Source organism: Hemitrygon akajei, chromosome 18 (assembly GCF_048418815.1).
Source record: "Hemitrygon akajei chromosome 18, sHemAka1.3, whole genome shotgun sequence".
Lineage (NCBI taxonomy): Eukaryota > Metazoa > Chordata > Chondrichthyes > Myliobatiformes > Dasyatidae > Hemitrygon > Hemitrygon akajei.
In genome coordinates, this window is record NC_133141.1 from 16260793 (window position 1) to 16287780 (window position 26988).

General features: G+C 45.3%; 1 protein-coding gene across 1 annotated transcript; it reads right to left on the reverse strand.

Annotated features, from left to right (window-relative positions):
* Positions 1-11374: 11374 nt before the first annotated feature.
* Positions 11375-26187, reverse strand: LOC140741143 (uncharacterized). The gene is made up of 3 exons (XM_073070966.1): positions 26067-26187; positions 23637-23719; positions 11375-15753 (listed from the first exon to the last, which is right to left on the reverse strand). The coding sequence occupies exons 2-3, from the start codon at positions 23702-23704 to the stop codon at positions 12612-12614; spliced, it is 3210 nt and encodes a 1069-aa protein (XP_072927067.1). The 5' UTR covers positions 23705-23719; positions 26067-26187; the 3' UTR covers positions 11375-12611.
* Positions 26188-26988: the final 801 nt, after the last annotated feature.

Sequence of the window (26988 nt, forward strand, 5' to 3'; positions counted from 1 at the left end):
GTGATTTTTATAAATGACCTGGATGAGGAAGTGGAGGGATGGGTTAGTAAATTTGCTGATGACACAAAGGTTGGGGGTGTTGTGGATAGTGTGGAGGGCTGTCAGAGGTTACATCGGGACATTGACAGGATGTAAACCTGGGCTAAGAAGTGGCAGATGGAGTTCAACCCAGATAAGTGTGAGGTGCTTCATTTTGGTGGGTCAAATATGATGGCAGAATATAGCATTAATGGTAAGACTCTTGGCAGTGTGGAGGATCAGAGGGATCTTGGGGTCCGAGTCCATAGGACACTCAAAGCTGCTACACAGGTTGACTCTGTGGTTAAGAAGGCATATGGTGCATTGGCCTTCATCAATTGTGGGATTGAGTTTAAGACCTGAGAGGTAATGTTGCAGTTATATAGGACCGTGGTCAGACCCCCTTTGGAGTACTGTGCTCAGTTCTGGTCATCTCACTACAGGAAGGATGTGAAAACCATAGAAAGGGTGCAGAGGAGATTTACAAGGATGTTGCCTGGATTGGGGAGCATGCCTTATTAGAATAGGTTGAGTGAACTCGGCCTTTTCTCCTTGGAGCGACAGAGGATGAGGGGTGACCTGATAGAGGTGCATAAGATGATGAGAGGCATTGATTGTGTGGATAGTCAGAGGCTTTTCCCCAGGGCTGAAATGGCTAGAACGAGAGGGCACAGTTTTAAGATGCTTGGGAGTAGGTACAGAGGAGATGTCAGGGGTAAGTTTTTTTACGCAGAGAGTGGTGAGTGCATGGAATGGGCTGCCAGCGGTGGTGGAGGCGGAAATGATGGGGGTCTTTTAAGAGACTCCTAGATGGCCACATGCAGCTTAGAAAAATAGAGGGCTATGGGTAAAGCCTAGTTATTTCTAAGGTAGGGACATGTTTGGCACAGCTTTGTGGGCCGAAGGGCCTGTATTGTGCTGTAGATTTTCTTTGTTTCTATTAGGTTGAGTGAGACTACAACTAGAGCTCATAGGTTAAGGATGAAAGGTGAAATGTTTCACGGGAACATGGTAGGGAACTTCTTTACTCAGAGGGTGGTGACTGTGGAACATGCTGTGATGGATGTGTGGTTGATTTCAACATTTAAGTGAAATTTGGGTAGGTAGATAGATGGGAGGGTTATAAAGGGTTATGGATCCCATGCAGGCCGATGGCACTAGGTAGATTAATGGTTCAGCACAGACTAGATGGGCCAAAGGGCCATTTTCTCTACTGTAGTGTTCTATGACACTATGTTCCAAGAAAACACTTATTTCTCTGCAAACTCATCTCTCACCCCCCCCCCCCCCCCGCACACTAACATCCCCCATCGTACTGGGGGGGGGTTGAATTTACAACAGCCATTGAACCCAAAAACCCCATGATATTGGGATGCGACTGTAAACCAGAGTAAAACAATAGAATGGTGAAACGATTGTACTGTATCTGAGGTCATGCGAGAAGAAATGCTACAATGACAATAACTGAGAGAAACAGAATGGCATCATCTTTTGAGCATCGCTGTGGTTGTGCTGGCCCTGACGAGCGTTAACCAGTTGGATTGGAGGTAGTTGGGGGAGTGTTGTTGAACGTTGGAGGATGTCTGGGTCGTTGGAGATGTTCACTACTTTGGGAAAGGTATGGTGCGGGGGCAAATATTACCTCAAATTGACAGCTCAAACCAGGCACAGCAAACTGACACAGGAGGATCAAAACCCTGTGCAACGGTCTTTCCTCAACATAGAGGATGAATCACCGAAGGAACAACTGGGCCAAGGAGCCCCTACAGCGTACGTCTGACGTCTCCCTTAGCCCAGGAGGCATCCTGAGCCCTTACTTCACCAAAAGCCTCCACTCACGAGGAAATCGTCACGGTAGCGTATCAGCTTCAGAGTCCCAGTGACCCGGGTTCAATCCCGTGTAGCCTGTGTGGAGGTTTTCCCCGTGACTTGTATAGTCTTTCTCCGGGTGTTGCAGGTTCATCCCTCACGTGCGGTTGGTGGGTTAATTGGCCGTAGTAAATTGTAAAGTGTGTGAGTGAGGGGTGTGGAATTGAGGCGGGGGGGGGGTGTGAATAAAAAGTGGGTGTTTGATTATCAGTGCCTACTCGGTGGGTTGAAGAGCGTCACGGTAACATAGGGGTTAGTAGGACGCTATTACTGCTCGGGGCGCCGGAGTTTAGAGTTCAATGCTGACATCCTCTGTAAAGAGTTTGTACGTCCTCGCAGTAGAATGTGTGAGTTTTCCCCGGCAGCTCCGGTTTCCTCCCGCAGTCCAAAGACGTACCGGTTACTAGGTTAATTGCTCATCGTAAATTGTCCTGTGATTAGGCTAGGATTCAACTGGTGGGTTGTGACAGGCGGCGCAGCTCAAAAGGCCAATGTTGCGCTGTATTTCTAAATAAAAATAAAATAATAAAGTATTTCTTCCAGACACCAATGCCCTCAGCGTAGGAGGTAAGACTTATTTCAACGGTCTAGCGAGAAGTCAGCTCTCGAACAACTTGCTCCATCCTCCACAAACTGAAACGTTGCTGATTACGTGGCGCACGAGATGCATCGATTCCAAGTTTGGCAACCCAAACAAGCCTTAACATATGAGTAAACATTCCCCGGCCTCTCCCTCTCAACCACACTGGTGCTGATGGGGAAATGGGTCACTTGAAACTGGATATCTGCTGTTCCAGTTCTCTCCAGTGAAGCTACAGAGAAAACCACAAGAATGTCATGTTTCCCAAAAGACAGAGCTGAAAATTGCCACTTGGACCATGCTTTTTGATGCATGATCGGATGGAATTGAATTCTAAACACAAACATCAGCAAGTCCACACGAACTGGTTGTGCGGACCGCTAAACCGTCATTTAAGGTCGAAGGATGACCGTGGCTGCTGTGGCCTGGATAATTATGAAACTTTTATCCATGTAAACCTCTCTTAATGTTCAAGAAACATTTAACTGACATAAAAATGCCCGCACTCAAACGTAGGCAAAAAAAATCTATCGGACCCCTAAACCGACGTTCACTCTTTTACGTCCGTCGTCTCGGACATCCTGCTCTTTCAAAAAAGTCACCTGACAGGAATTTTTAAGAGTCTGTTTCTCCCAACAGTCGTTTGCGAGCCCAAATCTTCTCCCTGGCTTTAATTTACTTTCATTAGATCAGTCAAGTGGAGTGACCCTAACAGCAGGGATGGTGAAGTGAGTCCTATGAATAGAAGCTATGTGCAGTAGCTCATAGTGGAACTAAAGTTACTGAGTAACCCACCCATGTATAGCAGTAATCACCCACTGTATTGCATTGCCCCTCAGTAAATCTATTCACACGTTTTATAAAAACTGTTGTGGAAGAGATTCTCTGAGAACTGATCTGAGCCTCCGACAATATCCTTAACCACTTAACCATAGAACGGCTGTATGACACAGCAGTTTGTACCATTTGGCGCTTGCCTATGACATATCATCAAGGTGTACCATTGACAGAGGATTGCTGAACGGTTACCGCAATTGCCTGACAAATCTATCAGTTTGAATTTGCAAACCACAGGCCAAAGAAAGGGATAGGGGCTCTTGAAAATAACGCCAATCTAAATTTATGCCTCCTGCCAGAAACTGCAGGTGTGAATGTGGATTGGGTTTCATTTGCGATCATCCTCAATCACTGCTGATGTGGGTCACTTTCTGTGAGAGGGTGATGGGAAGTTTGGGTATACACTGCCTGGAAATTCTACGATTGGAAATAATCACTTGCTTGCAACAGTTTTCTGCAGTTCGCACATTACCAGCAGGCGGCAGTAGATTACACGTCTCTTGTTGCCCGTGTCTGAACAGTGCAACATTGCCATCTGTCGAATTTGAATAGCAGTACAACTTTTAATCCTGAGGGAAACATAAGGATATTTTCTCCTCTGAATAGGCTCTTCAGGCTCTACACGATATTTGCCTTAATGTACGATTAAAATGTCCTTATTTTGCAACTTTTGAAGTAGTAAATTGTTTATTCTCAACTCTAGATTTAAGAGAGCTGTTTTAACAACTCCAAGAACAACGACACTTTCCACATGCAACACTAATACTGTCCTCGAGAGCAAAGAAAGGTGAAAGGAGATTGGATAGAAATGTTCAAACGTCATTTTGGATTCATAATAAATAAACCTCAACTGTTTTAACGCAGCGGAACGTGCAAGCAGTTACTGTTCCAGAGATATTGGCCCCTGCTGGACCTGAGTCCACTGGTCCGAGCTACTTTCTGGAATGGCCAGTCTTGAATGTACAAAAAGTTTCATGGTAGCTGGTTACAACAGCCTGTTCACGCCCCAGACACAATGACACCCTACCTTTTGCAGAAGGAAAGCGGTAATTAATTTGCTTTTTAGGGCCTGCAGGCTCACCATACCTACTGCTTTATGGGTGAGATCTACGCATTCATCACAAGCCCGGGTGGCACTGGAATTTCTCTCGTTCACATCATTTGGTGCAGCTCAGGGTCGTGGGGTTAGAGTACGACAACTGTCTGGGAGGAGAAGTTTCCAGATGGAAGTGTTTTCCGTTCTTAGTCCAAATCAAACAATATGAAATAATCGACTTTCTTTCTCCTAACCAGTTAGTGAGAAGTACCTTATCTACACATTCACCCTGTTAAGTTATTCAGGGAAAGAATCATGTTATTGTTACATTATTATAGTCTATATAACTGGCGCACCTAAATACAGAGTTAATAAAGTCTTGACTTAACGATAGACAAGAACATCAAAGTAATGAATGATAAATGAGTTCTTTGCTTTGAGGGAAGTCATCTTAACAACTCAATTGGATCTTAAATCTAGTTTATATGGGACTCCCTAATGATTCATCGCTTTCCGAATCCAGAGAGTGTGTTATTAATCTCTTCAAGCCTGACTCAAGGGTAAGTGAGTCAGCAGTGGCTGGAGCTGGAATCTGTGACCTTTACGACCTCTGTGGCTGTGGCACCAAATGTCTTTGCCCGTTGATTCATAGGGAGTGTTCCAATTATCTCATTAACTTGCTCTTCCCCACTCTCACGTTAACCCTTTGATCAATGCCAACGCCTACTTGTTTCCAGACTGTTTAAATGCTGTATGGCCGTTTATCTCTGAACATATCAATCAGTTACCACACTAGTATGCCGATCTAAAAAAAGGAAGCCCAGACGTCCACGTGAATTCGGTACAGATCAGCTTCTCATCGTTATATCAAACATCAAGCAAGTTAATTTCAAACATTCTGTACCTAATATTATGAGTTGTTAAATCAATGGATTGATAAAGCACAAAATGTAATATTTCACGTTTTAATTCCTTCAAAGAGAACGAGCTGACTTCTACTGTAACAAAGGGGGGAAGAGAACCCCACCGGAGGCAGTGTAGTCCGTTTGTACTTTCATTAGTTGCTGGGGAAAGCGGCGATTCAACAAATGAATCAACTTCTTCGCCCTCACGTAAGCAGCACATTACCCTCACGGTCTGTCGGTTCAGTGTCAGATTTGTGATTCACTTTCATTTTGGCAGGTTTCATTCTTTAGTGATGTCTCTGCTCCGGGGGTTCCTTGTGTTCAGAACTTCCGCCCTATTTCTATAGTCCTAAGTTTTTTAAAAAATTACAAAATACAAGGATCCCAAACGGAAGCGCGAGATCGATCAGCATTTACTGGCTCAGGTAAAATGCGAAAGGGAATTGGATTTACATTGTAATCATCAGGTAAGGGCAACGGAATTGGCTGTCCCAGCTGCTCCCAGGCCCAGAGTCAGTATGGAACTTCAGGTGTGGAATATTCCGAGTTGCTGATATATAGCGCCTACTTAGCAAAGCTGATAAGACGAATTCCATAAGACCAAGGAGCAGAATTAGACCATTCGGCCCATCGAGTCTGCTCCGCCATTCCATCATGGCTTATTTATTATCCCTCTCAACCCCATTCTTCCACCTGATTAATCAAGAAACTATCAACCTCCGCCTTAATGATTTGGCTTGCACAGCCATCTGTAGCAATGATTCACCACCCTCTGTCTAAAGAAATTCCTCTTCATTTCTGTTCTAAAGCTGTGCCCTCTGATCCTAGACTGCTCCAGTATAGGAAAGATCCTCTCCACATTCACTCAATCCAGACCTTTCAATATTCGACAGGCCCCCTTATTCTTCTAAACTCGCAGGCCCAGAGCCATCAAACGCTTCTCAAATGTTAACCCTTTCATTCCTGGGATCATTCTCCTGAACTTCCTCTGGATCCTCTCCAATGCCAGCATATTTTTCTTAGATAATGGGCGCAAAACTGCTCACAATACTCTAAGTGTGGTCTGACTAATCATTACATCCTTATTTTAGTATTCTAGTCCTCTTGAAATTAATGAACATTGCATTTGCCTTCCTCACCACTGACTCAGCCTGCAAGTTAACTTTTGGGGAATCCTGCACAAGGACTCCCAAGCCCCTCTGCACCTCTAATTTTTGAATTTTCTTCTCATTTACAAAATAGTCCACCCTTTATTCCTTCTGCTAAAATGTATGATCATAAACTTCACTACATTACATCCAATTTGCCATTTCTTTGCCAATTCTCCCAATCTGTCTAACTCCTTCTGCAGATACCTGTTTCCTTCAACACTGCTGTTCCACCTGTGTTTGTATCATCTGCAAACCTGGCCACAAAGCCATCAATGTTTGCATCTGTATTTACTCGGGAGATGGACACAGAGTCTATAGAAGTGAGGTAAATTGGCATCGACTTCATGCACCCTGTTCAGATTACAGAGGAGGAGGTGTTTGCTATCCTGAGGCTAATCAGGGTGGATAAGTACCCAGGGCCTGACAAGGTGTTCCCTCAAGACCCTGCAGGAGGCTAGTGAGAAACTGCTGGGGCCCTTGCAGAGATATTTAAATCATCCTTAGTGACAGGTGAGGTATGAAAGGATTGGGGGATAGCCAATGTTGTTCCTGTGTTTAAGAAAGCCTCTAAAAATAAACCAGGAAATTATAGGCTGGTGGAAAGTTATTAGAATGTATTCTAAGGGTCCAGATATGTAAGTGTTTGGATAGAAATGGACTGATTATGAAAAGTCAGTATGGCTTCATGTATGGTAGATCTTGTCTAACCAATCCTATAGAGTTTTTCAAGAAAGTTACCAGTAAAGTGGATGAAGGCAAGGCAATGCAAGCCATGTTGACTACATGGACTACATTGACTACATGCAAGGCATTTGAGAAGGTCCCACATGGGAGACTTGTCAAGAAGGTTCAGTCGCTTGGCATTCAGGATGAGGTAGCAAATTGAATTAGACATTGGCTGTGTGGGAGAAGGCAGAGAGTGGTAGTGGAGGGTTGCCTCTCTGACTGAAGGCCTGCGACTGGTGGTGTGCCGCAGGGATCAGTGCTGAGTCCTTTGTTATTTGTCATCTATATCAATGATCTGGCTGATAATGTGGTTAAACTGGATCAGCAAATTTGGTGGATAGTAAGGAAGGCTATCATGGCTTGCAGAGGTAACTTCTGGACCAGCTGGAGAAATGGGCTGAAAAATGGAGATTGGAATTTAATGCAGACAAGTGTGAACTGTTGCACTTTGATAGGACCAACCAGGGTAGGTCCTACACAGTGAACAACAGGACACCACTGAGGAGTGTGGTAGGACAAAGGGATCTGGAAATACGGGTCCATAGTTCATTGAAAGTGGTGTCACAGGTAGATAGGGTCATAAAGAAAGTTTTTGGCACATTGGCCTTCATAATTCTGAATACTGAGTACAGGAGATGGGATGTTATATTGAAATTGTGTAAGACATTGGTGAGGCCCGATTTGGAGTATTGTGTGCAGTTTTGGTCACCTACCTACAGAAAAGATGTCAATAAGGTTGAAAGAGTACAGAGAAAATTTACAAGGCTGTTGCCGGGACTGGAGGACCTGAGTGATGAGGAAAGATTGAATAGGTTAGGACATTATTCCTTGGAACACAGAAGATTGAGGGGCGATTTGATAGAGGCATACAAAATTATGAGGGGTATAGATAGGGTAAATGCAAGCAGGCTTTTTCCACTGAGGTTGGGTTGGACTACAACTAGAGGTCATGGATTAAGGGTGAATGGTGAGAAGTTTAAAGGGAACATGAGGGGGAATTTCTTCATTGAGAGGGTTGTAAGAGTGTAAAAGGAGCTGCCAGTACAAGTGGTGCATGCAAGCTCAATTTCAATGTTTAAGAGAAGTTTAGATAGGTGCAAGGATGGTAGGCATATGGAGGGCTATGTTCTTGCTGCAGGCTGATGAGAGTAGGCAGTTTAAATGGTTTTGCATGGACTAGATGGGCTGAGTTCCTGCCAACTAACACAACATCGCTGATTCAACCACTTGACCAAGGTGTGATCCACATTCAAGGCGTTTTTTTTTTTAAACAGCGAAATATCTCTCAGATGCTGCAAGCAACAGAAGATTTTGAAAATCCTGGGAGTTTGCCAAGGGTGAGGGAATGGTGGAAGTCGGAACATTTGGCACAAATGGCGATGGACATGGACCCAAATTTAGAACGGAGTCAGCATTTCAGTCATTCCCTGCCATCAACCCTTTTTCCCTACAAGCAAATTTATGCTGAAAAATAAAATGCTTCCAAGCAAACAACCCTCACCACTTTCTTCAAACCGGTGTCATCTCCTGCTGCCGGCAGTTCTAAGAGTGCTGTGAGTCTTCCTTCACCCCTTGTTGTGCTTGATGATCCCAATGACCACAATAATCCACCTCATCCATGGAAAGCTGCCCGACACCACAACCACTCACCTCCCGGAGCGAACACACCCGCCACTGTTGGTGAGTACTCTACACCCTAGTATGTTAACTTTCTATGATTTATTATGTAGAATAATACCTTAAATTGATGAAATATAATATGAATGTTGCCTTGTGGTACTGCTTTTGCGTCGTATTGGTATGAAAATGTGAATAAATTACAGATAAAACATATTTAGGAAGCCCTCTGGAACGCATCCCTATTTTCTCCATTTAAATAATTATTCATATTATGCATTTTCACATTATGCGTCGATTGTGAGGAATGTATCCCCCGTATATGTCAAGGATAGGGTGTATTAGGGGATATTTTCAAGGAAAAATCTAAAGAAATAAAAAGTTTACATAGTATTGTTGACGCTTTGCATGAAGGATTTCAGTCAGTAGGAAATTATTTAAATCAACTTCCATTCTATACCGCACCTTTAAGGCACCTAATAAAAACGCTCATATTCTTAGAAATATTGCGTTGATGACTTTGTTTCATTTTTATAAACTTTACCAATGCCTCCTTGTTAGACTGTGGCATCAGCAAACAGAAAATTCTGGAGGAAAATGTCATCCACGACTTGTGAAGCTCACTGCAAAATTTGGTGTATTAGGCCCTCTTAAAATTTTAGACTAAATATAATCCAATACCTGGAAATCCCATTATTTCAGTATCTAGTTTACCAGGGACCCGGTTCGCGCATTCCCTTTAAACTCACTTCCATCTGGTTCCCCTACCCTCTTGAAACTTACTTGGGTCATGTTTCCCACATTCACTTTAAACCTATTTGTATCAATGGAACGTTTACTGTGTTGTAATATGTTTTCTCTTTAACAAAAATAATGTAAAATGTGTTGGAGCAGAAACAAAAAAACACGAGATAACCCCAAAACAGATCTGCTCATCCACTAGCATGCTATATTAGCACGGGTATCACTGCACAGTACTGTAGTAATTTTATGTATTGCACTGTACTGCTGCCACAAAACAAAACAAATTTCATGATAAGTGAGTGATGATAAATCTGATTCTGATCTGGGTCTCTATTATGGACTGAGAGCGGGAAGGGGACGGAAAGGTTGGTTGGGAAAAGGGGGAGGGAGAGGTAACCACCAGAGACACATTCTGTGATGATCAATAAACCAATTGTATGGAATCAAATGACCTTACCTGGTGTCTCAGGACTGGGTGTGTCTGCACCTGTACCATTCCCCACCCCGGCACTCCTTCTCTACCACCTGTCTCACACCCATCCCGCGGCACTCCACCCTCGCCATTCCCAACAACCTATCACATTTACAAACCCGCTCTATTCCACGTTGACAAATACAGTACTGTGCAAAAGTCTTAGGCATCCTAGCAATACATATACCTGACTTTTGCACAGTACTGTATGTACCATACTTAGCCTGATGGATGTTGGCAAATATACAGTGTGTGCCCATTCCACCACACAATGTATATATGCGACCTCAACAGCGAGTTTTTTCCAAACACGCCCAAATATGTACAGGCAGTCCCTAGGTTACGAACGAGTTCCGTTCCCAAGTCCATCTTTAAATCGGATTTGTACGTAAGTCAAAACAAGTACGTCTGTTATTATTTAGCGTCAGTTAGTCAAACGTTTGTCTTAGTATATAGTATATATTTTACCTTTCTATGCATATAAAACACTTTAGAGATGTATTGGGGCAGGGCCTTTCACATGCTCCATTATTCTCACTTTATCCTTTAAAATTGTTCTGATCGTTGACCGACTGTAGCCTAACGCTTTCCCAATGACCGGTGACATTTCACCTCTTTCCAAATGCTTTATTATTTCCACTTTATTTTCAATCATGATCGCTTCCCATCAACGAAACAGAAACACTGTAGGCGCTGGCTCCCGAGCTCCGCCGGTTCCTAAGGAGCACCGCACTGAATTTCCTGGGTCCTAAACTCCACCACACTGAGACAGGTTAAATGGGACAAGTGGGGGCTGTGCTGGGTTTGGGTATTTAATCCTCCACAATATTCTGCGTGGGAATTTAAACTGGAGGTGGCAGGGTTTTTTTTTACAAGGTCGAGTTGCGAGCTCGACATCAACCCAGCACGCTCAGGAGCGGTCTGTCACTGGATCAAACTCGGGAACCTCTGTTCTTGAGCCCCCCACTGATCTCACTGTGCCACCAGCCAACCAGAAAGGGGGGGGGGGGGGTTCAGGGTGAATCTTGCTAAGAAAAATTTAAGCCAAATACAAAGTTACACACTCAACACAGTGTCAACGGCAATGACTTAAAATGGCCGAAGGCGTCGCGATCCGACTTAAAATGGCGGACGGCTTTCTCCTTCCTCAGTTCGTAAGTGCGAGTTGTCTGTAAGTCGGACGTTCGTAACTCAGGGACTACCTGTATGTTTAATAAACTTTTAATTGTCTGATAAATGAAATTCAAACATACATGTGTCTGCTCACCCAGTGTTTTCATCAGTGCTTCAAACAGAATTTTGATGCACAACGGATCATGTTGCACAGACCCTGACAGGTATCCCTGTCTTCTTGCAAGGCATCCAAGTTAAATGAACGTGCATTTTCCTGAAACAAGGTAACACTTACACTTGCAATACTTTATTTATTTATCTTTTTCTTTATTTATTGTCTCAATAAACCACCTTTACATCTCTGGTTCTGATGCTGCACTTGATCAACTTCCCCCCATGGCTCCCTGCCTATTGGTGACCTCCCCCCACGTGTTGGATCTATGTGACCAATACACAGTGCTAACAGTCGCTGTTTTGGGTGGTGGGGTGGAGACACGTCTCTACCAAAGGAGGTGTAGGGCGCTCCTTCCCTCCACTAGCCTGCAGGTCACCCTTGGGCCAGGTGTAGCACCTGTTTATGCACCCTCCACCCTCGATAAGGGTCACGTGAAATCATGGGAGCAGTTGGTTGATGGCAGCCGGTGCAGATCACGAGTCCTGGTCATGCAACCACTGACGCCAGGCAGACAATCTCCGAAGAGTATTGATAATGGCTGGGGTTACCCGTCTTCTAAAGACACCGCCCAGAAAAATGCAATGGCAAATCACTTCTGTAGAGAAATTTGCCAAGAACAATCATGGTTATGGGACCATGATTGCGTACATCATACAACACGGTACATAATGATAATCGTAATAATTACTGGAGATGAAGGAAAAAACACACCATCTCTCTCAGCACTTGGAATCTCATCTACTTTTAAAGCAGGTACAGCTATAAAGGAAAAGCCAGAATCCATCAAACTCATTTCACAAATAACTTACTGGCAGAAATTAGAAACTAAATAAAATAGAAATAGAAGCTATCCAATACTAACTCTCAAGTAACTTGAAGTAACCTGAGACTTTGGGGGTGATCATTTAAGACTGAGGTGAGAAGGAATTCCTTCCACAGCAGTTGGTGAAACTCTAGAATTCTCTACTCCAAGAGAGTGTGGGGGTGAGAGCATTGGTTTTTTTTTGAAGAGGGTGCAGATAATTCCTTTTTGGAAGGGTTTGTGAATTGAGGAATGGGGAACTGGCACAGAAGAACAAATGAGGCCCAGGTCAGTCACGTTGAATGATGGGGCAGGATTGAAGGGCCAAGTGGCTTGCTCCTATGTCCAGGGAAGTAGTAAGGATTTAGCAACACTTGCGATGGAGACCGAGGAAGGGCCAGCTAGCTTTGATGCACCTTCAGTAAGCTGACAGAAGCCACCGGACTTTTGGCGGGAGTAGGCCACTCGTGGACTCAGGCGTTTCTGATCTTGTGATATCACTTGTTAGCTTCACCGTCCGGGGTGCTCAGGCTCCCGCTGCCAGCCGTATGCACTCCTGACTTGTTTCAGGCATCATTTTCCACCTCCCGAAGACCATCCTCCCATTTCTTTGTGGTCCCTTCATCCTGGCCTCCCGTATCCTCTCGTGGGCTCCTCTCCACACACTGTTCGTTACCTGTGGGAAAACACGGACTGCAGGAGACGTTCACTCCATGGATTGGGTCCAAATATTCTTCACTCTCCATTGCCAGGTTTTGCCCGACGCCGCATGCGATCACCGTGTCCGCCGAGCTACTACTGTCTGCGCTCTCCCGGGATCCCCTCTCATTTCCTCCTCCATCTCCTTCTGGCTTTAACACTTCATTCGCCAGTAGGCGTTCCACCTCCTCATCGTCAGATTCCGAATCAGGTGCCGTGTGGCGGCGGATACGTGAAACCGACGCGAACACCATGTCCTGCAGGTTCTGGGACGATGCCTCATGTGGGTGCTGGTTCAATCTCCGAAATTCGTCACATTCGGAATTTTCCGCATTTTTTGTGTTGGGACTGTGCTCAACAGGGACGAAGGAAGATTCCTCTGAGATTTCTTGGCACCTCGCCCTTTCTTCCTGGATATCACCTGCCGCTGAATCGGTGTCTCCATTGGACAGCGGATCGCAGGCAACGTAAAGAGACTGTAATGTGTGGACAGTTATTGACTCAACACTTTCTCGCTGAATACCTTGCGTTATTTCTCCAGATTTGCCTGGGCTGACCACCGTGCCTCCCATCCAAGACCCCCATCGCTTCTCCGCTGTACCATCTTCCGCTTCTGTCACTCCAGTCTTCTGCAAATGCACTTCAGCCGAGTTGGTATCCATAAGTGGAAGGCCCAGTATTCGGGTTGCCTTTCCATTCGTGCAATCCCTCACTCTGGCACGTGGATATGGGCTTTGCTCTTTCTCTGGGTTGATGTCATTACATTCTGCAGCCTGCTTTCCACAATAACGTTCAGCCTCGGTGTGCCAAAGCTTTCTGTCCGGAGCCAGACACTCAACACGGTCTTGCACTGGCTCACGCAATCTTTCACTCCAGCCGTCGGGGCGAGCGCTGGCCTCACTCGAGCCCACAACTTCAACTGGGTATGAAAATAACACCCGTTCTTTCTTCGGTGAGGAAATGTATTCCGCTCTAACTATCGCACAGGTCGCATCGATAATGAAGACCCTGTCGCTTTCAGGGGCGCGGTTTGTACAAGCACTCTTACTCCGGCCTTCTGTCCCCACGGAAGAATGAATGGGTTGCTTCCAGTTCGGTAGTTTCCGAACTCGGTGCCAGTTCTGTGTGTTATTCCCGTCCTCTCTGCTACGATTCCCGTCAAGTTTTCGGCCCCCACTCGCCAGAGGGACATCCCAGCAGCGTCTTCTAGAGGACGGAGACATGCCGCGTCCGTACCACTCTAAGTCGGAGAGTTTCCTATCTTTATCAATAGAGTTTCCAGATGAGCCGTCACCGGGAACAAAAGCAATTTCCTCCATTTCACCTTGCACAGGACCTCTGCCCCAATGATAGCTCCAAACATGGAACCCCGCCTCTCGCTTCCCTCGCTGTCCGTCTGTTTGCACTTGACTTGAGTTGTTCGCCTTGTGGATATCCAGCCGTCTCTCTCTGAAGCCTGTCACATCTTCCCCGCCTTTGTAACATGGCCGCTGCCTTACTCTGCCTCCTAATTCTTCTTTCTTCCCAGAGCAGAAAGAGTGACCGGAATCTGAAAAGTCAAGTCGACCTCTGGCCCAATAGTTCTCAATATCGCTGTCGGTATTTCTACACTGTGTCCGATCTGAAGGAAATTGATTGATCGAGAAGCCAGTGCTGTCCACGTTAGAAGGTTTACATCCTTGAGTTTCACCCCATTTTTCATGAAACTTCCTCTCATCTTTGGCCAATAGGGTTTGCCGGCCATCGGATGACTTGCTGGGTACAAGCGCATTCCTGGCAATTTCAGGGAGTGCGTGTGCACATTCTGCTCCCGAGTCCACGACTGGCGGCCCCGTATCAGGCCTAGATATTAAGCAGAAGACGACCTCACCTTTTTTACTCCGAAGAAGTCCACCTTTCATCTTGTTCCTCCGCTCAGCTCCTCCGGCCCGACCATCCACCTCCACATCCGCGCTTCGCACTTCTAAAGCTTCAGGCTTCAGATCCGAACCCTGATGGAATCCCTTGGCGCCTCTCTTAGATGGGCGACACGCTGCAAGGTCAGCGCCTGTTAGATGCTGTGAGCCTGCGGGACACAGATACTTATCCGAAGCATGGCATGTAACATAACCGGGGTGAGCTCTCAGTCCCCCCGACCGTTCAGCCTCTGTGTATATGTCACATTGGGTTCTTCTCTCACTGTTCCCACCTGTCAGATACGAAAGGTGGTCCTGGCACCTGTAAAACTGTACTGCTGAACGTGTTGGGTCATTTCGGGCACCACTTGCTGCCTTGGCGTTCGGTACTGATAGATCATAGTTTGGCTTCCGGCCTCTCTCGCTCCCTGCCATTAGTTGTGAAGTGCCTGACTTGCTCTGAACGATGGGCTGACTTAGCCATGGACTTGCTTCGGTTTTCTGTCCCTGTTCCGCTTTCCTTTTCATCTGCAGGTACATCTCGTAAGTTGGAGGCTTAACTGGTCGCAGTTTGGAACCTTTGCTTTCGGAACTACTTGGCTGAATAAACTGTCTGTGTTCTGATGGATGGAAGGCGCCTCTGTGAGGCAGATGAGGGCCAGGCCACGGTTCTCTATAATTTCTGCAATCAACAGCCTGGTTAACGGGAGACATATCCCTCAGATACTGGGGTGCCCATGACTGGTGAATGGGTTCACGCCGCAAGGGATGGAGTCTCCTTGGCTGCCTTATCAGTCGGTGTTTGAAGTGTTCTGGGGAATCCCAGCCAGCCCCAAAGCTTGTAACGTCTTCCATTGCTTTGGGCTTCACCTTTTCCACATGATGCGTCCACTTCCCCGAGTCTTCCTGTCCGCTCCAGTCCCAGTGGCCGAGGTTCTGCATCATCACCCCCTTGGCTGCTGTTGATATACTTGGCCCAATCGGTGCACATCTTGGCTGTGTTTGCCAGTGATTGAAGGAATCCTGCACAACGGAGGGATCTTCTCCCATTAGTCTCCTGGATATGACACTTCTCGATGGGGCCAGACGTGGTGAGAGGGGTTTCTCCCAACAGCTGCAAGACAGAACAAATCAGTATCTTTGGAGAGACAAGAGGCTGCAGATGATGCAACCTGGAGCAACACACAACCCGCTTGATTACCTGTGTGGGGGGACGGGATTGGTGGGTTTCTGTAGAGTCACAGAAAATTGAGAGACTAGCTTTATTTGTCACATGTACATGGAAGTATACAGTGAGATGTGTCGTTTGTGTCGAATCAAATCAGGGAGGATTGTGCAGGGTAGGAATTGAACCCTGATCTTACAGCTTCCCAACAACTGGAAGTAGAGGTCATAGGTTAAGGGTGAAAGGTGAAATGTTTGAGGGGGAACATGAGGGGTACCTTCTTCACTGAGAGTGTGGAACAAGCTGCAGGGGGAAGTGGTGGATGCGGGATTGATTGCAATTTTTAAGAAAAGTTTGGGTAAGTGTACGTGGATGGGAGGAGTGTGAAGCTTTAACTCAGTGAGGTCAGAGTAAAGATTTACTGGGACAGTTATATTGGAAACACAACAATAACTAGTTCAGTTTACAAGTTTGTGAACATGTGGAGAGAGGTAAATGAGGCATGTGAACTACAGGCACAGACAGCTGCGTGGAAATCTGATTTAGCTTCAATAACAGAAATTTAGCTCAAAAGGTGCAGGGCTAATATTAAATATTCCTGGATATGAAGTGTACAGTAAAGATAAGGATAAGAAAAGAAAGAGAGTATTAGAGTTCTGGAGACAAAGAATGTGCCAGATGGAACAAAGATAGAATCTGTTTGATGAGAACTAAGAAACAGAGGGAACACAAAATGGGAGAGGCTTGGAGGACCAAATATGCTGAGGAAATTACAGAGCTGTGCAGAAACAGGGTAGTCCTAATGGGGGGCTGCAATAATCCCAGTGTAAGCTGGAATAGTTATGATGTTGAGGGCAAAGAGGATGGAGAGTTTCTGAAACAGTCGAGGATAACTTTCTAGAGCTATGTTTCTAGTCCAGGATATTGCAGGTTCTGGTTCTGGGGAATGGGGTAGGTCAAGAGCACCAAGTTGCAGCAGGGAACATTGAGCAAACATAGGAGTTAGTTTAGTTACTGTACATAAAGTGAAAAGGAGCAATCCAATTAATTGGAGGAGGGCCAATTTCAATGGGGTGTGAGTGGGTCTGGCCCAGGTAAACTGGAACCAATGTTCACGGGACTATCACTAGATGTCTTCAGGGAAGAGACAATTCATATTGAGGCACAATTGAGCAGTATAGGAAGAACAAACAAATCCAGAGCTCCCTAAATGGCAAAAGAGATTTTTTAAAAAGGAAGATGCAGTGAGTGGTACAGTTAGAAAAGCTGCTGCCTCATAGTACTAGAGACACAGGTTCAATCCTGACCTCGGGCGCTTTCTGTGTGGAGTTTTCACATTTTCCCCGTGACCATGTAGGATTTCTCCAGATAATGTAGGGTTGGTATAAATGGGTATTTGATGGTCAGCATGCTCAGCGAGTTGAAAGGCATGTTTCTGTGCTGTAGAACATTATGACTCAATAAAGCAAGAAAGGGCCACATATAGAAAGCGTTGGGATATAAACAACTGTGAGAACCAGGCTGACTACCTGAGGGAATCAGAGGGAAAGTGAAGACTAAAATGAGAGGGAAAGAAGACATGTGACAAAAGGGAATTCAGGAGTGTTGTGTTGGCATGCGATGAGTAAAAGGGTAGAGAAAGTAAAGTGGGGCCTATTAAGGACAAAAATCAGAACTTGTGTATAGTTAGAGGGCAGTGTTAAAGTACTAAATGAGTACTTTGCATCTGGTTGCACAAACAAAAAGGATATGTTAAAATTTGACCACGAGAAAATCTGCAGATGCTGGAAATCCAAAGCAACACACAAAATGCTGGAGGAACTCAGCAGGCCAGGCAGCATCTTCTGAAAAGAGTAAACAGTCAACTGCAATTTGCCTATCGCCACAGTAGGTCAATGGCAGACGCAATCTCAATGGCTCTCCACACGGCTTTAGACCACCTGGACAACACAAACACCTACGTCAGGATGCTGTTCATCGACTATAGCTCAGCATTTACCATCATTCCCACAATCCTGATTGAGAAGTTGCAGAATCTGAGCCTCTGTACCTCCCTCTGCAATTGGATCCTCATCTTCCTAATCAGAAAACCACAATCTGTGCGGATTGGTGATAACATATCCTCCTCGTTGACGATCAACACTGGCGCACCTCAGGGGTGTGTGCTTAGCCCACTGCTCTACTCTCTCTATATACCCATGACTGTGTGGCCACGCATAGCTCAAATACCATCTATAAATTTGCTGACGATACAACCATTGTTGGTAGAATCTCAGGTGGTGACATGAGGGTGTACAGGAGGGAGATATGACAACTAGTGGAGTGGTGTCACAGCAACGACCTTGCACTCAACGTCAGTAAGATGAAAGAGCTGATTGTGGACTTCAGGAAGGGTAAGACGAAGGAACACATACCAATCCTCATAGGGGGATCAGAAGTGGAGAGAGTGAGCAGTTTCAAGTTCCTGGGTGTCAAGATCTCTGAGGATCTAACCTGGTCCCAACATATCGATGTAGTTATAAAGAAGGCAAGACAGTGGCTCATTAGGAGTTTGAAGAGATTTGGCATGTCAATGAATACACTCAAAACTTCTACAGATGTACCATGGAGAGCATTCTGATAGGCTGCATCACTGTCTGGTATGGAGGTGCAACTGCACAGGACCGAAAGAAGCTGCAGAAGGTCACAAATCTACTCAGCTCCATCTTGTGTACTAGCCTACAAAATACCCAGGACATCTTTAAGGAGCGGTGACTCAGAAAGGCAGCATCCATCATTAAGGACCTCTAGCACCCAGGGCATGCCCTTTTCTCACTGTTACCATCAGGAAGGAGGTACAGAAGCCTGAAGGCACACACTCAGCGATTCAGGAACAGCTTCTTCCTCTCTGCCATCCAATTCCTAAATGGACAGTGAACCCTTGGACGTTCCCTCACATTTTTAAATATACAGTATTTCTGTTGTTTTGCACTTTTGTTAGTCTATTCAATTTAGGTATACTGTAATTGATTGATTTATTTATTATTTTTTCTTCTAGATTATGTATTGCATTGAACTGCTGCTGCAAAGTTAACAAATTTCACGTCACATGCCGGTGATAATAAACCTGATTCTGATTCTGTTTTGAGCCGAGACCCTTCTTCAGGACTGAGAGGGAAGGGGGAAGATGGCCTGAATTAAAAGTTGGGTGGAGGGGAAGAGGGCTAGCTGGAAGGTGATGAGTGAAGCCAGATGGGTGGAAAAGGCCAAGGGCTGGAGATGAAAGAATCTGACAGAAGAAGAGAGTGGACCATAGGAGAAAGGAAAAGAGGAGGGAACTCAGGTAGACAGGTGAGAAGTAATAAAAAGTCAGAGTTGGGAATAGAGAATGGGGGTGGGGGTGGATTTTTGTTCACCAGAAGGAGAAATCAATATCGGGGCAGCATGGTAGCATAGTGGTTAGCACAACACTTTACAGTACCAGCGACCCAGGTTCAATTCCCACCACTGCCTGTAAGGAGTTTGTACTTTCTCCCTGTAACTCTGTGAATTTCCTCCGGGTGCTCCGGTTTCCTCCCACATTCTAAAGACGTACCGGTTGGTAGGTTAATTGGTCATTGTAAATTGTCCCATGATTAAGCTCGGGTTAAACTGGGTGATTGTTGGGCAGTGTGGCTCAAAGTACCAGAAGGGCCTGTTCCACACTGTATGTCAATAAAATTTTAAAATTCATGTCAGGTTGGAGGCTACCCAGACAGAATATAAGATGTTGCTTCTCCACCCTGAGGGAGGCCTCATCTTGGCACAAGAGGAGGCCATGGACTGATACATCGGAACGGGAATGGGAATTAAAATGCTTAGCCACTGGGAAGTCCCACTTGTGGTGGATGGTACGGAGGTGCTCAATGAAGCAGTCCCCCAATTTACGGCGTGTCTCACCAATCTAGAGGAGGCCACATTGAGAGTGGCCAAATGGCCTGATTCTACTCCGATGACTTGTGGTCTTATGGAGAGCACCGGACACAATTAACAACCCCAGCAGATTCACAGGTGAAGAGTTGCCTCAGCTATAAGGACTGTTTGGGGCTCTGATTGCAGGTAAGGGAGGAGGTATAGGGGCACATGTGGCACTTCTGCCACTTGCATGGATAAATGCCTGGAGGAAGATTAGTGGGGGGAATGGACAAGGGAATTGTGGAGGGAGCAATCCGTGCAGATAGTGGGAGGATGGGAAGTAAAGATATGTTTAGCGTCCCTTTGGAGATGTGTGGCACGTGGCCAAGTGGTTAAGGTGTTGGACTAGCGATCTGAAGGTTGTGAGTTCGAGCCCCAGCTGAGACAGCGTGTTGTGTCCTTGAGCAAGACACTTAACCACACATTGCTCCAGTCCACCCAGCTGAAAATGAGTACCAGCAAAATGCTGGGGGTTAAACTCATGATAGACTGGCGTCCTTCAGGGGGTGGGTCTCGTACTCTCAGTCGCTTCACGCCACGGAAACCGGCATAAGCACTGGCCAGATGAGCCTACAAGGCTCAGGACAGACTTTAACTAACTTTAACCCTTTGGAGATGACAGAAGTTGTAGAGGATGGATGTGTTGCATGCAGATGCTGATGGCATGGTAGATAAGGACAAGAACTATGTCTCTGGGGTGAGCACAGATATACAAGAAATGGAGGAGATGCAGGTGAGGCAGTAGCAATGGTGGAGGAAGAGAAACCCCATTCTGTAAAGGAGGAATGGAAAGCCACATCCTGAGAACAGATGCATTGGAGGCAAAGAAACAGAGAAGGGAATAACATTTTTACAGGAGGTAGGGTGAAAAGAGGTAGAATCAAGATACACAGGAAATCACAGGTTGCGCTAACTATAATCTTCCCACGTTCTTTGTACACAAGAGTAGGATTCAGAGGACTGGAGAGTGGCCAATATTCCTGCATTGTCTCATGAAAGAAACAAGGATAAGCCTGGAAACGACAGGGCAGTCAGTGTAACCTCAGTGACAGGAGTTTTGAGAGATGTTAATCAAGGATAATCTGGAATAATTAACTAAAACAAGGATTTATTTAGGGTTCATCATGTTTAACCAATTTGAGGGCTTCTGGATGTGGTAACAAAAGGAGGGTAGTGCAGTTATACTGTGTTTGTGACTGAAGGAAGGCTTTTGAAAAGGTGCCACACAACAGGCTTCTCAGTAAAGTGAAAGCAGGTGCCACAGAAGGAACAACAGTGGCAGGGACATGAAACTGGTTAAGCAACAGACAACAGAGTGCTGGTGAATAGTTGTTGCTCTGGCTGCAGAAGGTGAACAGTAGAGTTCCCCAGGGATCATTGTTCCTTCAGTCTGCATTAGCAACCTAGAGTTGGGATGTAAAGTACAATTTCTAAATATGTGGATGTCACAAAACTTGGCAGTAATGTCGACTGCGAAGAGGATTGTGTTAGATTTCAGCCAGGTGGAAACAGGCTGGTGGACACTTGTAGATGAAATGTGGAGAAACACAAAGTGAATGAGAAAGGCAAAAGATCCAGAGGACCTGGGGTATGGTTGCACAAGCAACAGATTGTGTTGGAAAGCAGTCACTAAAGCACATGCAATTCTCTGCTTTATCAATGGAGGCACAGGTTTCAAAAGAAGAATTACACTGATCATTTATAAAACAATGATCTGGGGTATTGGACACATTTTAGGAAGGATGTGAAGGCATGAGGGAGGTCAGACAACAAGAATGACAGACAACAAATACAAGGGTAGATTAGAGAGAGTGGGCAGTTTTCTTTGAAGATGTGACAGCTGAGAGGAAATAAAATGATGAGGGGCTTGCACAGAGTGGACACTGGAGACCGTTCCCATTGGTGGGGGGTTCAGGACTAGAGGTCATGGGTATAAAACAAAATGGAGGAGAAGAAGAGTGACATGCAAACGATTACATTTTACACAACATGTGGCTGGAACCTGGAGCACACTGGCTGCAAATGAGGTGGAGTCGGGGTCCATTCTGGTCCTTGAGGAAACTCGTGAATAATCTGCATGACTACATAGAAAGGGCCAGTGGGTGGAACTGGACACAGTGGGCTGAATGCCCTCCCCTGTATCATAACCATTCTGTAATTCAATGTACTTCCTGTAAAGTTCTTTGGGGCAAAGGTGAAGGTAAACAAAAATCGATGCAGTTGCTCATTTCCATGGGCATAAATTTTATACAGTGACCGGATCCAACATCATTGGTATCAACTTAGCCTGCCTGGTGAATGTCCACTGTGTGTCCTCCGCAGGTCCTGCAGGTAACTGTCTTTAAGGTTAAACTATTAAAGTGGGACAGATGATGCAGGCTGGGACTCAGTCACAACTAAAAATACATCACATGCATTATATATGGAGCTGACTCAAGCACATGATTGATTGAAATTACTTCTGAAGGGAATTTCTGGTCACACATTCAAGTGGCAGGAGTGGAATTTAACAGCAATATGAAGCAAATGGCAAATATACCCCATTGTTTAAAGCAGTAATATATGTTCACAAATAATACTGAATATCATCTTTTAGAAGATGGACAATTCCACTTTCACATTTCAGAGAAGGAAGCCCATTGAATCTAAGCCAACTGCTAGAGTATTTCTTTCTGTCAGAGTATTTCTTTCAGATACAGATTTCAGATTTATTTATTGCATGTACAATGAAACATGCAGTGAAATGCACAATTTGCATTAACAACCAACATAACTTAAATAATGTGCTGGGGGTGGCCTGCAAATGTTGCCACATTCTGTAGTGCCAACATAGCATGTCCACAATGTTCAGCAGAACAACACTACGCAATATAAGCTCCATATATAATGCATGTGATGTATTTTTAGTTGTGACTGAATCCTAGCCTGCATCATCTGTCCCACTTTAACTTTAAAGCCAGTTCCCTCATTGATTTCCCTGTGACCTGTTTTCTCTCACATTCCCAACTTCCCCCAACCCCACAATTCACCTACCCCTCACCCACATAATAGTGACAAGGTACAGCAGCCAATTAACCTAATCCTCACTGAGGGGTCAACAGAGGAAAGGGGGAGTAGATTCAAGCTTCTGGGCCCAACACATTGATGCAATCATGAAGAAGGCACATTGCCAGCTCAACTTCATTAGGAGTGTGAGGAGATCTGGTATGCCACCAAAGACTCTAGCAAAGTTCTATAGATGTACGGTGGAGAGCATTCTGACTGGTTGCATCACAGTCTAGTATGGAGGCTTCAATGCACAGGATTGAAAGAGGCTTCAGAGGGTTGTAGACTCAAACATTTCCATCATGGGCACTGGCCTCCCCACCATTGAGGACATCTTCAGAAGGCAGTGCCTTAAGAAAGCGGCATGCATCATGACAGACCCTCACCATCCAGGACATACCCTCTTCTCATACCATTGGGGAGGAGGTATAGGAGTCTGAAAATGCACACTCAATCTTTTAGGAACAGCTTCTTTCCTTTCAATATCAGACTTCATGAACTCATGAACACTGCCTCACTATTCCTCTTTAGCACTATTTATTTATTATATTTCTTATTGGAATTTATAACATTTTTATATCTTGCACTGTACTGTTGCCAGAAAACAACAAATTTCATGACCTATGTCAATTATAATAAACCTGATTCTGATTCTAACCTTCTCCACATCATTGGGATGTGGGAGGAAACCAGAGCTCCTGGAGGAAACCCATACAGTCACAGGGAAAACATGCAAACTCCACACAGACAGTGCCCAAGGCCAGGATTGAACCCAGGTCTCTGAAGCTATGAGATAGTGGCTCTCCTCACTGCGTCACTATGCTGTCTGGACTGAACTGTTAACCAATACTTACGTGGATGGCCCAGGATAGGTGCCATATTTATCCAAAAGTTTATAGCTGCCAGAGTTCATTTTCTTCATTCTTTGAGTTATTGCCTTCAAAAAGAAAAAGAAAACATTATTAAGAACAAGGAAGAGACATCCAGGCATTGCCATGCTGTCCGTGAATCCCATTCTTGCAAGCTCTATTTCAGAGCAGCAGACCCTAAGAAGAAGGATGGGACTCGAAAATGGAAGCCAGAGGCAGGGCTGCCACCATCGTCCCCGTGCCAAAGAAGTCTTCAGTGTCCTGCCTCAATGACTACCGTCCCGTTGCACTCACATCCATCATCATGAAGTGTTTCGAGAGGCTCGTCATGAGGAACATCAAGACCCTGCTGCCCCCCTCACTGGACCCCCTGCAGTTCGCGTATCGTCCCAACCGTTCAACAGACAACACCATTGCCATTACCGTCCACCTGGCCCTAACCCACCTGGACAAAAAAGATGTACATTCGAATGCTATTCATAGACTTCAGTTCAGCATTCAACACAATCATCCCTCAGAAACTGATTGGAAAGCTGAGCCTACTGGGCCTGAACACCTCCCTCTGCAACTGGATCCTAGACTTCCTGACTGGGAGACCTCAGTCAGTCCGGATCGGGAGCAGCATCTCCAACACCATCACACTGAGCACGGGCCCCCCCCCTCCAGGGCTGCGTGCTCAGTCCACTGCTGTTCACTCTGTTGACCCACGACTGTGCTGCAACACACAGCTCGAACCACATCATCAAGTTCGCCGATGACACCACCGTGGTGGGTCTCATCAGCAAGAACCATGAGTCAGCATACAGAGAGGAGGTGCAGCGGCTAACGGACTGGTGCAGAGCCAACAACCTGTCTCTGAATGTGAACAAAACAAAAGAGATGGTTGTTGACTTCAGGAGGGCGGGGAGTGACCACTCCCCACTGAACATCGACGGCTCCTCGGTAGAGATAGTTAAGAGCACCAAATTTCTTGTTGTTCACCTGGCGGAGAATCTCACCTGGTCCCTCAACACCAGCTCCATAGCAAAGAAAGCCCAGCAGCATCTCTACTTTCTGCGAAGGCTGAGGAAAGTCCATCTCCCACCTCCCCCCCCCCCCCCCCATCCTCACATTCTACAGGGGTTGTATTGAGAGCATCCTGAGCAGCTACATCACTGCCTGGTTCGGAAATTGCACCATCTCAGATCGCAAGACCCTGCAGCGGATAGTGAGGTCAGCTGAGAAGATCATTGGGGTCTCTCTTCCTGCCATTACGGAGATTTACACTACACGCTGCATCCACAAAGGAAACAGCATTATGAAGGACCCCATGTACCCCTCATACAATCTCTTCTCCCTCCTGCCATCTGGGAAAAGGCACCAGAGCATTCAGGCTCTCACGACCAGACTATGTAACAGTTTCTTCCCCCAAGCCATCAGATTCCTCAATACCCAGAGCACCAACTTACTGCCCTCTACTGTGCCTATTGTCTTGTTTATTATTTATTGTAATGCCTGTATTGTTTTGTGCACTTTATGCAGTCCTGGGTAGGTCTGTAGTCTAGTGTAGTTTTTTTCTGTTGTTATTACAAACGTTGTCTCGTTTTACTGTGTACTGTACCAGCAGTTATGGTGGAAATGACAATAAAAGATGACTTGACTTGAGGATCACGACTCAAGATCTGCACCGCAAACCTGGCTCCTGTGGCTCAGTGGGCAGACACGGCAGCCACATGAGTCCAAGTCTCATTCCCAAGACTTGAGCAGGTAATCTGGCCGACACTTCCAGTGCAATATTGGCAGCAATGCTGCAGCATCAGGGGTGCAGTGCTGCAGCTAAAACAGTAAAAGGAGACTTTTTTCCTTTGGCCACTCTTTGATTACAATAATCCCATTTTATTCTTCCCGTTTATCAATTAACATTTACAGTGGCCAAGTAACCAATCCAACTATCTTTGGGGTGTTGGAGGAAAACCAGAGTGCCCAGAGGAAACTCACACGGTCACAGGAAGAACACAGATAGCAGTATGGCTAGGAACAAACTCAAGTCTCTATCCACATCATAACTCTAATAGCTGAATAGCATTTTGACATTTTGAAATGGAGTGATAGACAATACAAGCTTTTATCCCCCCCCCCCCCCCTTTTTTTGATTTAGTTAGGTCTCATCTTCCTTTGCAAAGAAGTGGTGTGAAACTCGGAGGCTTTTGGGTGAAGATAAATGATAAAAGGGAGCATACTAAAACACTTAATTCATTAAAAATCAAGCCAGCACAATGCTATGTCTGTATGGTGATAGGTTTCAACAACAGTTTAAGCAGTTGTTTTAAAGCCTGTAATTACGGTACTCCATTTCACACCTAGACAAATCCACACAAATGCCTATGGAGATTTACCGGAACATTTTGAAAGCAAATGTAATATTGTGGAACTCACCAACTGTTCAAAGCATAGTGCAGACCTCTCTGCCTCTCTTGCCAAGCCACGTTCCCCTCGTTTTTTCCAGGTACTGTTTGGTTCTCAGTGTTGCTGAGCTCTGACGAAACAGTGAGTATTTTGGAAAGTAATACTTTAATAAAGTCCTGTGTTTGTTCTTGTCCGCTGTGTTTAACTCCCTGAGCAAGATCGACAATATTTTAATTTACTGCTAAACTACGATAATTACAAAGCAACACAGATTAATGCCAAAGGACACTCTAGTTCTCTACTCCCACCAAATTCTGCACATATTCCTTCTCATGTGGAAATAATGGTCTGAAAGCAAGTTGCTAACAGCGCTGATATCAGCACATTATTTGGGCTGTGCTGGCAGCAGAACAGTGATGACCACCGTCTCTTTCGTTCTTTCTCCCTCCTTTTTCAAATACTAATGTCCTTGGATCACTGATCTTGTTTTTAGTTGGTAACCCAACTCTGGCTGCTCATTCCAAGTCAGGTAGAACATGAATACATCTCCACCCCAGATACTGTGCAAAACCCACCATAGGCAATTTTCAACACCTTAAATCTGAAGTTCCCATCGATTCCTGCAAGATTTGATGAAAAGGATTAAGATAACAAAAGCTGAACATGTTTGGGAATATCCATATATGCCCAAACACACAAACTGAGATACATATACTGTGCACTACTTTAGTCTGGGTGAGGTGGGGGGGGGGGGGGGGGGGGGATTATGGATGATCGAATTGTAGTGTCAAATAATCAAATGGGATTTTGGCAAAATCACTGAATTTACCTTTAAAGCTGTCCTACTTTCCTTCTGTATGGAACCTTGGCCTCAGTTTATCTGCTCACATTTGTTGAGACTGTAGCTGTACGATTCATTCCCAAATATTTAAATTCCTACAAATGTTCAGAG